At 34.3% G+C, this 15,069-nt stretch overlaps 1 protein-coding gene across 3 annotated transcripts in view; it reads left to right on the forward strand.

The window, feature by feature from the left end:
• Window positions 1-14,005, forward strand: part of LOC136031274 (small conductance calcium-activated potassium channel protein 2-like) — a 294,910-nt gene extending 280,905 nt beyond the window's left edge. For all 3 annotated transcript variants that reach the window (XM_065710711.1, XM_065710709.1, XM_065710712.1), the window contains 2 exons: window positions 8,995-9,064; window positions 11,918-14,005. In XM_065710711.1, the coding sequence (XP_065566783.1) occupies window positions 8,995-9,064; window positions 11,918-12,277 (430 nt within the window). In that variant the 3' untranslated portion in view covers window positions 12,278-14,005. The remainder of the gene's footprint in view (window positions 1-8,994; window positions 9,065-11,917) is intronic.
• The last annotated feature ends 1,064 nt before the right edge of the window (window positions 14,006-15,069 follow it).

The raw sequence follows: 15,069 nt of genomic DNA on the forward strand, positions 1-15,069 counted from the left end.
TTTCTCAAAATCATTCGATCAAAACTATGAGAAAGCCATTTAGCCAAAAAAATAAATATGCAAATTTCGTTTTAATTATTCCTCTGCGGAGAGCCAAAATCAAAACATGCATTGATTCAAAAACGTTTGAAAAATAAAAAAAACAAGTTTTTTTAACTGAAAGTAAGGAGCGACATTAAAACTTACTTCGAACAGAAATTGTTTCGTATATGAAAGGGGCTGCTTCCTCATCAACGCCCCCCTCTTTATGCTAAAGTTTTTCACTGTTTTAAAAAGTAGAGTTAAGAGAAAGAGTCAAACTTTAGTGGAAAGAGCGGGGCGTTGATGAGGAAGCAGCCCCTTTCATATACGAAGTAATTTCTGTTCGAAGTAAGTTTTAATGTCGCTCCTTACTTTCAGTTTAAAAAAAACTTGTTTTTTTATTTAATACACCTAAAGAATCAGCTTTTTATAGCTATTCCAGGTATAAAAAATTCATCAAGTTTATTGCTACCTATCAAAAAGCTAAGAGCCTCAGAAAATTTGTCTGATTTCAAAAAAGGTGGGTAACACTTCCAAAAAGAAAAGCAATTTTAATGAAAATCACACCATCAATTTCTGCATATCAGAGGATTCTATGCTAAGGTTTCAAGCTCCTATATACAAAAATGTGGAATTTCATATTTTTTGCCAGAACTAAGTCACGGCTGTGTGCTCAAGGGGTGATTACACCATCAAATTCAGCACATCAGATGATGTCTATGCTGAGGTTTCAAGTTCCTGGGAGAATTTTTCACTGGCAGAATTATTCCGTGGGGAGAAAATTTTGCTATTGGAATTTTGCAGGGAAGATCTTCCACGGAGGAGGTGGGAATTCCACGGCATGATTTATAAATGATCTAAAGTTGAATAAAAACAATTTTTTCTTCTGAAATTAAGTAGTAAAATTAAAATTCAAAATAAACAGAAACTATTCTATACATGAGGCTTCCTGCTCCTCCTCAATACTTCGCTCGTTACCCTCCTAAGGGTTTTAGTGCTTTAATAAGGCTCTTATCTCAATTCAACGCCTCGTCTGCTTCAGCAGACAAAAACTCATATTTTAGAGTAAAGATTGAGGAGTTGAGAAGGGGATAGCCTCCCTTATGTACAGAATAATGTGTGTTCATTTTGAAATTTAATATTTCTCTTACTTTCAGTTGAAAAAAAAGTTGTTTTTTATATCTAGTAGTAGGAAGCGCAGTAGTGTGTGGGCGCAATGTATTATTTTTTAGACAAGAGCGCTTAGTATAGAAAGAGCTGTAGAAACTTCGAAAGAGGCTCAATTCATTGGAATTTGAAAGTTCTAGTGCCCTTTTTAATACAATAGTCAAAAGTTATTGGAGGGCAACCACGCCCTTCCCTACGCCCATCATTTCCCCAAACACATCCAAGCACTTTACTGAAAAAAAACAAATAACCGGAAAAAAAATAACAAATGACCGTGGATTGTCAGTTTAATGTACACATATTGATATTTGTTCCTTACAGTTTAATAGTTCTTTATTAAAGTCACAAAAGTGAAAACATTCAAGATGTATTTTCTTTTCAGTAAAACAATATTCTGTTCTTGAGAAGGCATGGGGGATGTCAGCCCTAATTCATGTTACTTTTTGCTAGTTTTTGAGTTTGACTAAATTATTTATTGTAATTTCTGTTCGTTTTGGGTTATTGGGGGTGATTTGTGGTATTTTTACCCTTGGAAGATTATTTGACTTTATTTTTGCTCTTTTTCGGTTTAACGGCGCTTTTTTTGGAAAACTTGTTTTGCGGGAAAAGTTTTTAAAATTACTTTAATGATAAATCATCGGATTTAACAGAAACGTTTATGCAAATTCAGCGTTTCATTGAGTTGTAGATTTCTTAAAATTGTAGCTGCAGGTTTTTTCGTGGCATTTTGCCTGTTTTCCGGTATTATTTCGGTTCACTTGACCTTTGCTTTGGTAGCCTCGAGAAATAGAAAGTATGAAATGATAAAAGTCAATATCAAACAGTTCGTGGTAACGAACTGTAGTAAGGAGCGACCCGAAACTCTAGTAATAGTAACCAAAACTCTAAAAATTGAATTTTGATATCAATAGCTACATCAAAAGAATCGCATTTTAATGCTGATTTTAAATATATAAGTTTCATCAAGTTAAGTCTTACCCATCAAAAGTTACGAGCCTGAGAAAATTTGCCTTATTTAGGAAAATAGGGGGAAACATCCCCTAAAAGTCGGAGGATCTTAACGAAAATGACACCATCAGATTCAGCGTATCAGAGAACCGTATTGCAGAAGTTTCAAGCTCCTATCTACAAAAATGTGGACAATCTCCACAATCCCTCGCTCTTTACGCTAAAGTTTGACTCTTTGCCACAATTCTACTTTTTAAAACAATTACAAGCTTTAGCGTAAAGAGCGAGGGATTGCGGAGGGGACAACCCATTTCATATACGGAGTAATTTTTGTTCGTTTTAAGTTTTAATGTCGCTCCTTACTTTCAGCTAAAAAAATTAGTTTTTTTTTTATTTAATCTCACAATAGAACCCAAATGTGCTTTATAGATGTTGGAACATTTGGACGGAAAAGACAATTTTACATTTTTTTCACGGGGGGGAGATTACCGCTTGAGGGGTACTGATGGTAACTTAGAAGTGCAAAATAAATCCCCTCTGAAATTTCTTGCTCTTGGAATCTGCAAGGAGATAGAAATAGGTTTTTTCCCGATATTTGGAAAATGTGCCTATCATCGCATGATAAACATCAGTAGTAGGCTCACTCGTTATGGTCTCGAAAGAAAATATAAAAATTGGTTTTTTACTCTCCTTTAAGTTTTGTAATTTTTTCATTTGTCCACTTGTCACAATATTTGAGGGCTGGTGCATAATGAATAAAGATTTTGGGAATAAAATCTAATATTGTAACTTGTTACTCAGATTTTGTTCAAATAAGTATCCAAATTTTAATATCAGTAATGGTTATAATTGATAATAATGAAAGCGATTTTTTTTAACCCACTATAAAAAAACAAGAAAAGTAAAATAAAGAATAGCAAAAAGATATTTGCTAATCATGAAATAATTCATTCCAATTAAGTAATGAATTACTTAGTGTCCCAAACAAACAGATGTAAACTGATTTCTTCATAGTAAGGAATCATAAAATCAGCTATAATCAAGATATGCTATCTGAAGACGAAAAATTCAAACTCTTTTGCCATCATTACCAATTTGAAATTAAGCTATTTGAAATGTTTTTTGCTGCCTTTTTTAACTTGAAACATGGTATGAAACATGAATAAATGTCATCTACCATTTTAATCAGAAGTATTTTGCAATTTTTTTTTTCTTGTCTCATTCTTTTATGATTGTTTTGCATTGTTAAATTTGATAAGCCTGACAATTTTTTGGCACCCCTTGCAAACATGAATCTGTTTAATGGTCCTTAAAAAAGGAGATGAGTTTCGGAGGGCAGTTTTAAAGTAACTGAGTTTATCTCGGAAAACAAGACAGTATAAGATAATGGAATTTCCTTTTACTCTTTCATATCAACAAGAGCTGGAAATATCATGGGATTTTAACAGCATTTAGTTGCGGTATTTTGACATAGAGATAGCTAGGAAAATAAAATGAAGACATATATTGTACCTTGTGCTCATGGGTGCCCATAAGCTGAATTTTAGGAGGGGGACTTACCTGGTCTAATCAGCACTTCCAATGCTGTATAATAAGAAATCACAGAACAAAAATATTATGGGCAGCGCAACAGCGCTGCCTATAATATTGAGCGATGTGAGCACAATTTATGTTTCTTTTACCAGGGCACATGTTATAAAAAGAAATGTCGAAGAAACTTCAAAAGGAGCTCATTCGATAGAAAATTGAGAAGGCTTGTGCCCTTTTTAATAGTCAAAAGTAATCGAATGGCAGCCAGTGCCAATCCCCCACGCCAATCATTTCGCCAAACACATCCAAACAAAAATTTTGAGACCGCCATTTGGTTCAGTGTAGTTTACAGATCTGAAAATTATTAATTTGGGGAATAACCCCCTCCCCCAGCCCTTAGGGCAAGGGTCGTAAGTCATGCCCTATGGGGACATAAAGCTTTATAAAGAAGGGTGGTCGTATAAACCTCGGAAGGAGCTTATTGGATTGGTAATCAGAAGTTCTATTGGCATTCTTAGCAGTCAAAAGTAATTGGAGGTCAACCATCACCCTTCCCCCTACTCTAATCATTTCTCCAAACACATCCAATCAAAATATTTAGATAGGGATTTTGTTCAGCGTAGTTAAAAGGTCCAGAAATTATGTCTTTGGGGATGAAATCCCCCCCTTAGCTCTCAGGGCAAGAACAGACTTGTAAGTTACGCCTTAAGGCATATAAGGTTTTATCATAAAGACCAGAACAGACCAGAACAGAGAGACTAGAAAGACATGAGCATAATTTGCGCTTTACTGAAAAAAAAAAGTTTTAAATGTTTTCACTTTCTTTTACTTAAATAAATAAAAAAATTAAGACTTTAAGGAATAAATATCAATATATGTATATTAAACTGACAATCCAAAGCCTTTTTTCAGTAAAGCCTAAATTGTGTTTTGGTCTTGAGAAGGCATGGGAGTTGTCAGCCTTACTTGCGTTAGTTTTTGCTCGTTTTTAGTTTGACTTGGCTATTAATTCTAATTTCTTATCGTTTTGAGTTTGATCTATTTGCTGATGGTGATTAGTGGTAGTTTTACGCTTTGAACATTATTTGACTTTATTTATGCCCATTTTTTGGCTTAATGGAGCTCTTTACTTTTCTTTGAAAAACTTGTTTTGTGGAAAAAGTGTTTTAATTAATACAAATATAAGGCAGCATCCTTCAGCCAGGGGGGCTTCAGACCCGCTGCCCCCCCCTTATGGGTGTCCATGCTTGTACTTGGTTCAATGGAATAAAGGTTAGGGTGTTTATGTCGAAGAATATATACGCCTATCTATTGGGAAAATATAATATCATGGAATTTCTTGTGCAAAATATGTTTTAGTGGCAAAAGGGCCACCTAGGGAGTTTTAAGGAGGGTCAGGTTGTCCTCTAGTGATTTCTTGTCCCTAAAAATGGTATTGCATTTTTCAATTTTCAACTTGATAAACTCCGCCCTATTTTCATGACTATCTTTTTGTATAATGAGCTCAGGGGAGCAAAACGACAAGTGAATTGGTCTTTGATCAATTGAAGACTAAGTTTTGCTGTGTTGACAATAAAAAATATGAAACCTCATATTTTTGTAGATAGAGGCTTGATACCTTTAGTCAAGGAATCTCCGACACTTTTAGGTTGATGGCGTCATTTTCCCTAGCATTCCCCTCTCTTTCGGGGGGCATATCGACTTGCTTCTTAAAATACAAATATTTTCTTATGATAATAGATTTTGCTGGGTAGTTGTGAAATTGACCCATAGCCTTATATTCCATTTCGATTAAAGCTGCCTTCTTGAAATTTGTATCTAATACTATTTGAAGGATCAAGGGTGTGCCTAAAATCAGAAAGAGTTGAAGAGCTCAGGATCTCGAGCACCACTAAATTTTTTTTTCTAAATTATTTTATCCTTTAATTGTAAAATTAATTTATACAAGAATTTCACCACATTTTTTTCATCGTTTCATTATAGACATTACTTTTTAAAATTTATTTTGTAAATAAATTATTTTTGTAAAAATTATCTAGGGCCTTTGGCCCTTGTGAATGGTATCGCTTCTATTTCCTTTCTTTAGAGACATAGGGAGCCCCCTGTTTAGTAGTAATCACACTATTATATGATCCTAGCTAAATAGTTAGGACGCTAGACTAGGAATTTTGTGTCCGAAAGAACAGAAGTTCGAGTCCTCGTGTCACAGGTTATTTGGTTTGGAATGGAATGAGTGGTGTGAGTGAGCTCACCCAGAGTCAACCTAGTTCTAAATGGGTGCCTAGAGAAGCCTGGGGAGGGTAAACAGTAGGGGCGTGCGAAAGTACAGGATGAATGGATCTTCAAAGTTCTCTTTTGTCATATGTTCTTTATAATAGAACGAGTTTATCAAGGCAATAATACATGATAGTATATAATCTTTGCTGAAGCTATGCAAGTAAACTCACACTAACTACTTTAAAAACCCTGATTTGCTGATTTTGCTGGAAATAAATCCTATTTTGACAGATTTTCTTGAAGCCCTGATTTTGGACCTCTTGTAAAGGTAACATTATACTTGAACGCAACGAGCTCAGACAACCTTCGATGCGAAGTGCGGTAAAAATTGAGAAATGCCTGTGAGACAGGTCTTGTTCTAAAATACTAAAGTTGCAGATTTAGCTTCAAAACTAATTTGATTCAGAAACCCTGAAACTCTAAGTATAGATTAAATTGAATATTATTTGTAAAATACGTAGCCTACTTATTGTATTTGCCTTCTGGGCTTCTATTACTTCTTGCACTTTGATTTTGGATTTTATTATTATAATTTCAGCCTTCTCAATCCTTTGATACAGTATATGGTCTGAGTCCAAAGACATTTTCGGAATTTGCAAGCTAAGACTGTCTTTTACTTTCGATTCCTAGTGTGGAACATTAGGATTATATTTTAACTAGCTGTTGGGGTGGTGCTTTGCGCCACTCCAACACCTAGTTGGTGGGGGCGCTTCGGAAACCCACCCCCCAAGCCCCCCCCCCCCGCGCGCCTAAGTTGTTACGCGCCATATTAGTTACGCGCCATTGTAGTTGTGTCCCCATGTCCCACCTGTGAATATATATATATATATATATATATATATATATATATATATATATATATATATATATATATATATGTATATATATATATATATATATATATATGTTTTTAATTACGTAAAACTTGCGAATATACAACATTCTTCGCTGTCCCATTGTCTGTGCATATAAATAGATTGTCAGGTTTACCGACTCTTGAACATGCAACATATAATTGCCCATGGGAAAAACAATCCGTATTCAGATCTATACCTCATTATTCTATTGATTGCCCTTGAGCTTCGTTGATGGTGATTGCTAATCGAACATTCCCTGTGTCCCCGTCGTCATTTATATATCCCCCCTGTGCCCCCGGCGTCCCCCTTGTAGTTGTGTCCCTGTGTCCCGGTCGTCATTTATTCGCAAGTTTTACGTAGTTAAAAACATATATATATATATATATATATATATATATATATATATATATATATATATATATATATATATATATATATATATATATATATATATATATATATATATATATATATATATTTATTCACAGGTGGGACACAGGGACACAACCACAATGGCGGGTAACTAATATGGCGCGTAATGACTTACGCGCGCGTGGGGGCTTGGGGGTTGCGCGAAGTGCCACTATATATATATGTATATATATATATATATATATATATATATATATATATATATATATATATATATATATATATATATATATAATATAGATTATGTATATTATTTGGATTATTATATTCAGTTAATAACAATGTGCTAGCTTTTCCGCGCGTCATAATAGACCCATTAGATGAGCTTATTGGATTTGAGATTTGTAATTTGACTATCCAATAATGGAAATCCCTTCCAATTATTGATATCTAATTGCCTCTATAGACTGTAGACATAGAATTAACTAGTGAATTGTCAGTGAAAATTTTAAGGTTCACGACAAACTGAATTCAGTTAAAAGAATCGAAAATAAAATTATAAAAAAAAATCAAATGAATCAGTACCTATAAATTAAATGAAGGGAAAACTAGTGAATAACAAAATTAGTGACAATAATGTTTGAAAAAAAAAACGCATGCCAGGATCAAAGTACTCCTTATGAATCCCTTTTAAATGGAGAATAACTGAGAACGAGAATTAAGCCTTTTGTTATTTAAAGGCTTTTCTTATTAGTATTTGAACAGCAAAAAATTTATCAGGAATTTAATTTAATTGAGCTACTTTAAAATCTACATGCAAAGGTCAGTCACGAAATAAAAGGGGCTTTTGAAACTGAGGCCTTTCCCTTTTATAAACACTTATATTGATATTACTCCAAGGGGAGAATCCAAGGGCTTCCTTGTTATTTTTAGAGTTCTTTGTAGGAAACGTGCTTTCTGTATACTTTCATGATGTCAGCCAAAGGTTATTTATTTTGACCTTTTATATGTTGCGTGATATAATGCCCAAACTCTAGACACACCGTTATTTTTTTTTCTAGTGTTTCACTTTAGTGGATTCAAAAGCTCCTAGGTGATGGTTCTATTTTGTTTTACTATTGATGTTTTTTGTTCACCCGTAGTTTGGTATTCTTCATACAAACAACTGCTTTTCATGCAAAGAAAAGAATTTTGGGTGGCTGTATTTTAATTAATACAGGGTTCGGTGAAGGAAACAATCGTGAGAGACAGGTTTTACGTGAAAAGCAATCGTTTTTTACAGGAAATAACCTTTATCTTTATATCATAAGAAAAATATATTTCCATCCCTATTATTTTTCTATGGCTCACGAAAATTACGGTTCAATCATGCTTTTAGGGCTATAACGAAAGAAAGGTTGAGATGGCTAGGGCACGTTCTGCATAAGAAGGACGACAGATTGCCAAAGATCTTCCTTTTCCGCCAACAATCTTGATCTAAACGGGAAGTAGGTCGTCCTCCTTTGGGGTAGGAGGATATCGTAAGGAAAGATTTAAGGGAAATAGGAACTTCCTGCGGGGCTCTATAGAAGGAGTCTTTGAGAAGATTGGGATTGAGGAGGAGCGCGCGTAGCTGCGTTGGCCTCAGGTGGCTTACTGCTGAGGTGAGTTGTTGGTAGTAGTATTAGCACTAGTGTTCTATAATGAAGATTAAAAATATCATATTTCAAATGATAATTTAGACTTCACGCTCAGATTTTTGTGTTTTTGCTGAGAGTGCTATTCATTTTTCTTCTATGACACATGCCTATATTAATTTATCTTTAGTTTTTTTTTTTTTAAGATTACGGAAAGTGAAGATGGACCAGCGGAAACTGATGGACAATGCAAATACAATTACAGATATTTCAAAGGTAATTATGACAATAAATAAAATAGTATTATGCTCTGCATTATACTGTTATACCCTGTATGGTACTGGTAAAACAATACTGTATTGTATAATGGTACCCTGTAATTATTAGAGCGAGAGATAGAGATCAATGCAACTACTAGCAAAACGAACATTTTGCCCTCCAGGGAAGGCGATGCATTTTGGAATGGAGGGTAGGGGGTATCACAATTCTTCAACACCGCGCTCATGATAAACTATCAACTCAAGAAATTGAACTGAAGAAGGAATAAACGTAGAACTAGACGCTGAATGCAATTACAACCTAATGTCATTGAATGCAATGACAATCTGGTGTCAACCTGAATGCAATGACGTTTTTAGGGGGATTTTGTTGGGCTATATGGACTTGTATGTAACAGCATTAAAATCAGTACATTGTCTGAATAAATCTTAACAAAAAAAGGTCTGTAAATAAAAGGTGAACTATTTTTAGTTGTAATCATGACATCGAGCTTTTTTTCAAGCCATACTGCATTCCACGAACTAATACCGTAATTAGTGTAAGCTTCCTAAGGTTAAAATGGGAATTGCGTTTCAACTTGTAATTAAAATGTCGTTTTTAAAACTGTAAATCCCTTTTTGCATTGAGTTTTTGAAAATGGGGAGAAAACCGTTCGATGAAAGCATGTTTTTGTGAATAACAAGAAACCCAGTGTTTCCTATTCGCCAATTTGCTTGATGCTTTTCCTGAAAGCTCTCGCTTAGTTTGGGAAAAAATTCCAAACTTCCTGGCCTAGTCAGAGTTTTAACTGGAGAATTTCCGGGGCAGCCATTATTAATTCTAACATAAGTAGTATTTACTGAGGAAGGTAACCAAGTCTTCTTCAATAGTATTTTATTTTTTTCTAACTTATACCCAACGCTACAAGAGTTTAAACAATACACAAAAACAAATTGAAATCAAACAAAGGCAAAATTTTCGATTCGAGAACAATACAAGACAAATATTGAATAAAAATGAAGACGACTACTTATATGTTTAAAAACTATAAATGATTTGCCTTTACGTGGCACACTTGTCCCTTTGAGAGGCGATGGAGTTAACTCAAGTAAATTGAAATGACGACCACAATGAAATGTAAAATATCAAAACTACAAGCAATAATAAGTAGGATTTGTCTGAATAAGCTCTGTGAGCTGTTTTTTTTTTCCAAGGCCATTCACTTCAACCTTGAATATAATATTTTTTTTTGAAATGTATTCAAAATGAGCTATTGTTACCGAGCCCTAAAAACCGCTATCTTTTTTATTTCTACAACCCTATATCCCACAAAAAAAGTGTATACTTTCCACTTTAGGCTCTTAAGTATATAAATCTGCTTACATAGTTCATGTTACCTCCTAAAGCACCCCCCCCCTCCTTATCCAATTTCCAATGTTTCTTCTTCCTGATTTTACCAAAGTGGAGTTTTTTTTTTTTTTTTTTTTTTTTTTTAGCTATTGACAGCTGAAATTGAATCACATTCGAAAAAGAATCACATTCATTTGTAAGCGAAAATATTGGACAATGAGATCTGAGGGTAGACGACAAATAAAAATATACAGTAGATTAAAGGAGCATGTTGTTTTAGCATTTTTAAAGGATAAGCAGGAAGAAGGAATTGGATTCCGTGCCAGGATTTCTCAATTCAATTGAAAATTCTGGTTTACCACATCATTTCTTAACACTAAAGATTAATATTTTATTTATAACACGATTTTTGTGCATACATATGGTATTTCAAAGTGTATATGCAATGAAATATGAAAGGCTGTTATTGGATTACGTAACAACATAATTAAAGCAAAAATTTTTTTACAGAGGGAAAGCTGTAAAAGTAGTTTTTTTTATCTATGGCTTCATGCAAAATTTTGCAAGTTGATTCATGAATCCGAACAGCAAAGCCAAAAGGTATGAAAGAAATGTATGAGACAATGATGAACAAAATATTGCGCAACGAATTTTGCGGCTAGAAAACCAATCGAAATTACAATAGGATTAAGAACGTGAACAGGATTGAGGAATTGAACCCACGTTAGAATTTTTAGGTTCAATTGAAATTGCTAACTTGCCACCCTATGACCTAGTGCAGAATAACACGATCATCTATAGTCAAAAGACAAGAAACAGTGAAAATCACAACGAATTCCAGGATAATACGAATCATTACAACAAAACTTGGAAGTTTTTATAAGCTAAACTTTTCTAAAACTTCAACCATGTCATCAATAAAAATATCAAAAAGTCGAGGTGACAAGGTGCTTCCCTGCTTTACTCCTTTCTTTACTTTAAAAACCTTGATATTTCCTACCCAGGTACCCTTAATATCAAATGAGTTTCTTAATTTATATTTGCAAACAAACAAATAAAACGAGAAGGTAGTCCCACATCTTCGAGGCTTTTTTTAAGCTGGACTCTGCCAACTTTATCAAACACTTGTTTTTAATTCCAAAAATGCAATATATTTTTTCCTAATCCCTACTTTTCAATTTACCCACATAAAACAAACGCTCTATCCGTGGTGCTACAACCTTTTCCAAAACCTCTCTTTTCTTCTTTCATTATTCCAAAACCCTCTCTAAGGCCCTTCATTTTGGAAATTAAAACGGCACCCTTCAATACAATTTTGTTTTCAAGCTTGCTACTACCCGTGCCGATTCATTGAAAGTGCTTAGTAATTAATATTAACTTTTACATAGTCCCACATTCGCCCTTATACGACCCTTTGTTATATTTACATATACAGCTGTCTTTTCTAAGACTATAATTTGTACTGACCTTTCTAAATTATGCTATGCTTTGTAACAAGTTGATCTAGCTTCTATTTTTTAGACTCAAAATGCCGTGTATGAGATCGTTTCGGAACTGAACACAAGGCAAGACATCATTGATGACAGACTTAACCGTTTCGAAGAAAAGCTTCAGGCGATGTTAGAAACCCTTGAAGATCTTCATGACAATTTATTAAGGCCTCGACATAGTTGTGAAGATAAAAATAACAAATTTTTGCGTCCAGACGCTGCAATTACCTATCCTCCAGTAGCTCATGTGCATCAAAAGATTCAACCTATTACCCCACAACAGACATTTGATTCAACTTGTAGTGGACCTCTCATGGCTACTGTGTCTAGTAGTCATTCAGGAAATACCGGACAAGCAAGATCTTCAGTTCCTTGCAACTTGAAGCTATAGCTTGGTTTAATAAATAATCTCATCGAATGAAAGTGCTTTAAAGTAATTTTTTTAAGTGTGAATATGTGAATGGTTTCTGGTAAATTTCAAAGCGAAGAGTTATAGGCCGACATGTAAAGGAAATTCAAACTTGCAAAGGTTTTTTCTTTTCGATCACAGAGCTTTTTCCCTTCCATTTAAGTGATTCCATAGTCCAGAATATTTTTGAACAAACCGCAGTACATAAGTGAACTCAAGTAAATATGTCCTACGCAAAAATAGTTCCATGAACACAAACGGGTATATATATAATTATGGTTTTAAGTAAATATTGTCAATCCTCAATTAATATCAAACACAATTGTTTACTTTCAAAAACCTATTTCTTCTTCTTGACTACAATAAAAAAAAATCCTCTGCGTTTATCATTGTTTCATTGCGCGAATACGAGATCAATCTCAGAACAAGACTAAATGATCTTCTTTGTGATCGAAAATAGCAGTGTTTTTTTTTATTGTTTTTTTTCTATACTTAAGGAATTTTTTGAGAAACATTTTGGCGATGAATGTTTGCAATAGCAAAGAGAACAATAGATTGGATTTTTGACATGTACAATACGAATCATTAAAATAAATCATATAGCCTGTACCTTGAAACGAGCTATTTTATTTCTTTCAATAAATGTTTTGAGTGAAATGAACTTTTTTATCCTGCATTTTCTCAATATTACTTCTGATTTCAGTATCTGTCCAACAGAATAAGCTCTGCCTAACGATTTGTGATAAAAGGTCGTTGGTCGTATCCAAATAGTCTAGGCTCGTAGATACCTTAAATCAGTGGTGTCCATTTACAAAAATTAATGGTGGCTGAACTGGATTTTCAAGAATTTAGGAAGCGGCACTTTATCAATTTTTCCATTTTTCTGATGAAAATACCTAAAACAAAGCCTTTTTCAGTGAAAATGCCAAAATAAAAAATATTTTTCAAAATACAGAGTGACAAAAATCTTGGCGGGAAAATAAAATAAAGGCGGGAAGATGTCATATCCACCCCACCCCGTTGTCTCAAAGGTCATATTTGTTTTCTCTGAAGCTAAAAAGAATAGTCCGTCGAATTTGTGCATGATAGGGGCAGAGATATATGCAAGGACGAGGCCTCAAAATCATACGCCGCAAAATCTTAGATTGTGCAAAATTTCCGGACATTTGTTATTAAAATTATGAAAAAAATATTTTTGCCCTCGCCCCTCGAAAAAAAATTCCTGTGTACGTGCCTGGGTGGGTGTATTCAAAAATGTCAATAGTGAGTTGAAAGGTTGAAGGTTTTAACAAATAGTTTCTGAACATTGGATATCTTGCATAAGCGAAAGTGTATTATGAAATTGCATCTGAAGGAACAACATTCACACTTTTAGACAAATTCGGCAAAATGGAGGGAGGGGGAGGGAATAACTGAACGGTCGCACTTTCTTAATGAGTAATCATGGGTGTCAGTCAACGAAGATTTCAATACTTCAACAGATTAGTTCAAAACTGTTGCGTTTCACATAAAGTATGTTTTTTTAATAAGTAGTTCAATCATTCATTGCCAACCAGTTTTAGCCTTGATTTTTAAGCCTTTGATTTCTTATATAAGATCTTTCAGTTGGTTGAGTAGTCAGAGCCTTATTGTTGTTGTCAATGCTGTTGAAAATGATATCAAATTTTACTGTTATTCCATATGCTGCTGTAAATAAATACATTAATCAGACGAAGCCTTCCGTCTTTATAAGTACTTTAAGCGACACCACCATAATTGTATCTTTAAAATTGAAACAAAATCTAGAACTTCACAAAGTTTACGAAAGATTAATATTATCATGATTACGCCTAATAAGCCATTCTGCACAAGAATATCAAAAACTAAATCTGCTGTGGGATTATATAAAAAAAGAAGTTTTTTTTTAACTCAAAGTAAGGAGCAGCATTAGATCTCAAAACGAACAGGAAATATTTCGTATATGAATCAGTTGCACCCCTTCTTAATACCTTGCTCTTTACTCTAAAGTTTGACTGCTTGTTCCAGTTTTTTAAGAATGGGTAATCAAACAGTTCTTGGTACCGTCGAGCATTAGCTTTGCAATTGCAGTGAAACACTGAGGTTGGGAATGTGGTCCGGGTGATCTATCTCAACATACAGGTCATAATTCTTCTTGCCGCACATTCCAGCCAAACTCCAAAAGGAAAGTTCGAAGCTCAGCATTTTCTTCACTTTTATGTGAAATTATGCTCGAATCGAATAATAATTACAAACCTTACTTGTTGGTGGGATCTTTTTTGCCTTTTCATACTTCCCAGAAGTTTCAACTTTTTTACGAGATTTCCGTAGCGGACCTGGTCAAGATTTTTTTATTTTGTCATTTGCATAACAATTTCCTTGGGGTAAAACCATATTTTTACTCGATTAAATGGGGTTTGATTTAAACCGGGTTGATTTAAAGGGGGTTGAATTGCATGCGGGCTGAGTTAAACGGGATTCAGTTTAGCAAACGTTCAATTAAATGGGATTGATCTCAATGGGGATTGGTTAACCGAGGGTCCAGTTGAACGAGGGTTCAGTTAAATGAGCTCAGTTGCACTGGGTCAAGTTACGCTCACACTACACACCGGGGTCTTTGTATGCCCAATAGCGTATAATAGTTGCATCTTGGACGCGCTGTCCCAAGTGGTTGTCTCTTGTATTTTAGATGGTGTACATGTATCTTTTATTGCAATGCGGATGACATCGTCAACCCTAATTATAACAGATCTAGAGCTATGGAAACATTTTGCCCT

This window comes from Artemia franciscana, chromosome 9, assembly GCF_032884065.1.
Source record: "Artemia franciscana chromosome 9, ASM3288406v1, whole genome shotgun sequence".
In the NCBI taxonomy this organism is placed as follows: domain Eukaryota; kingdom Metazoa; phylum Arthropoda; class Branchiopoda; order Anostraca; family Artemiidae; genus Artemia; species Artemia franciscana.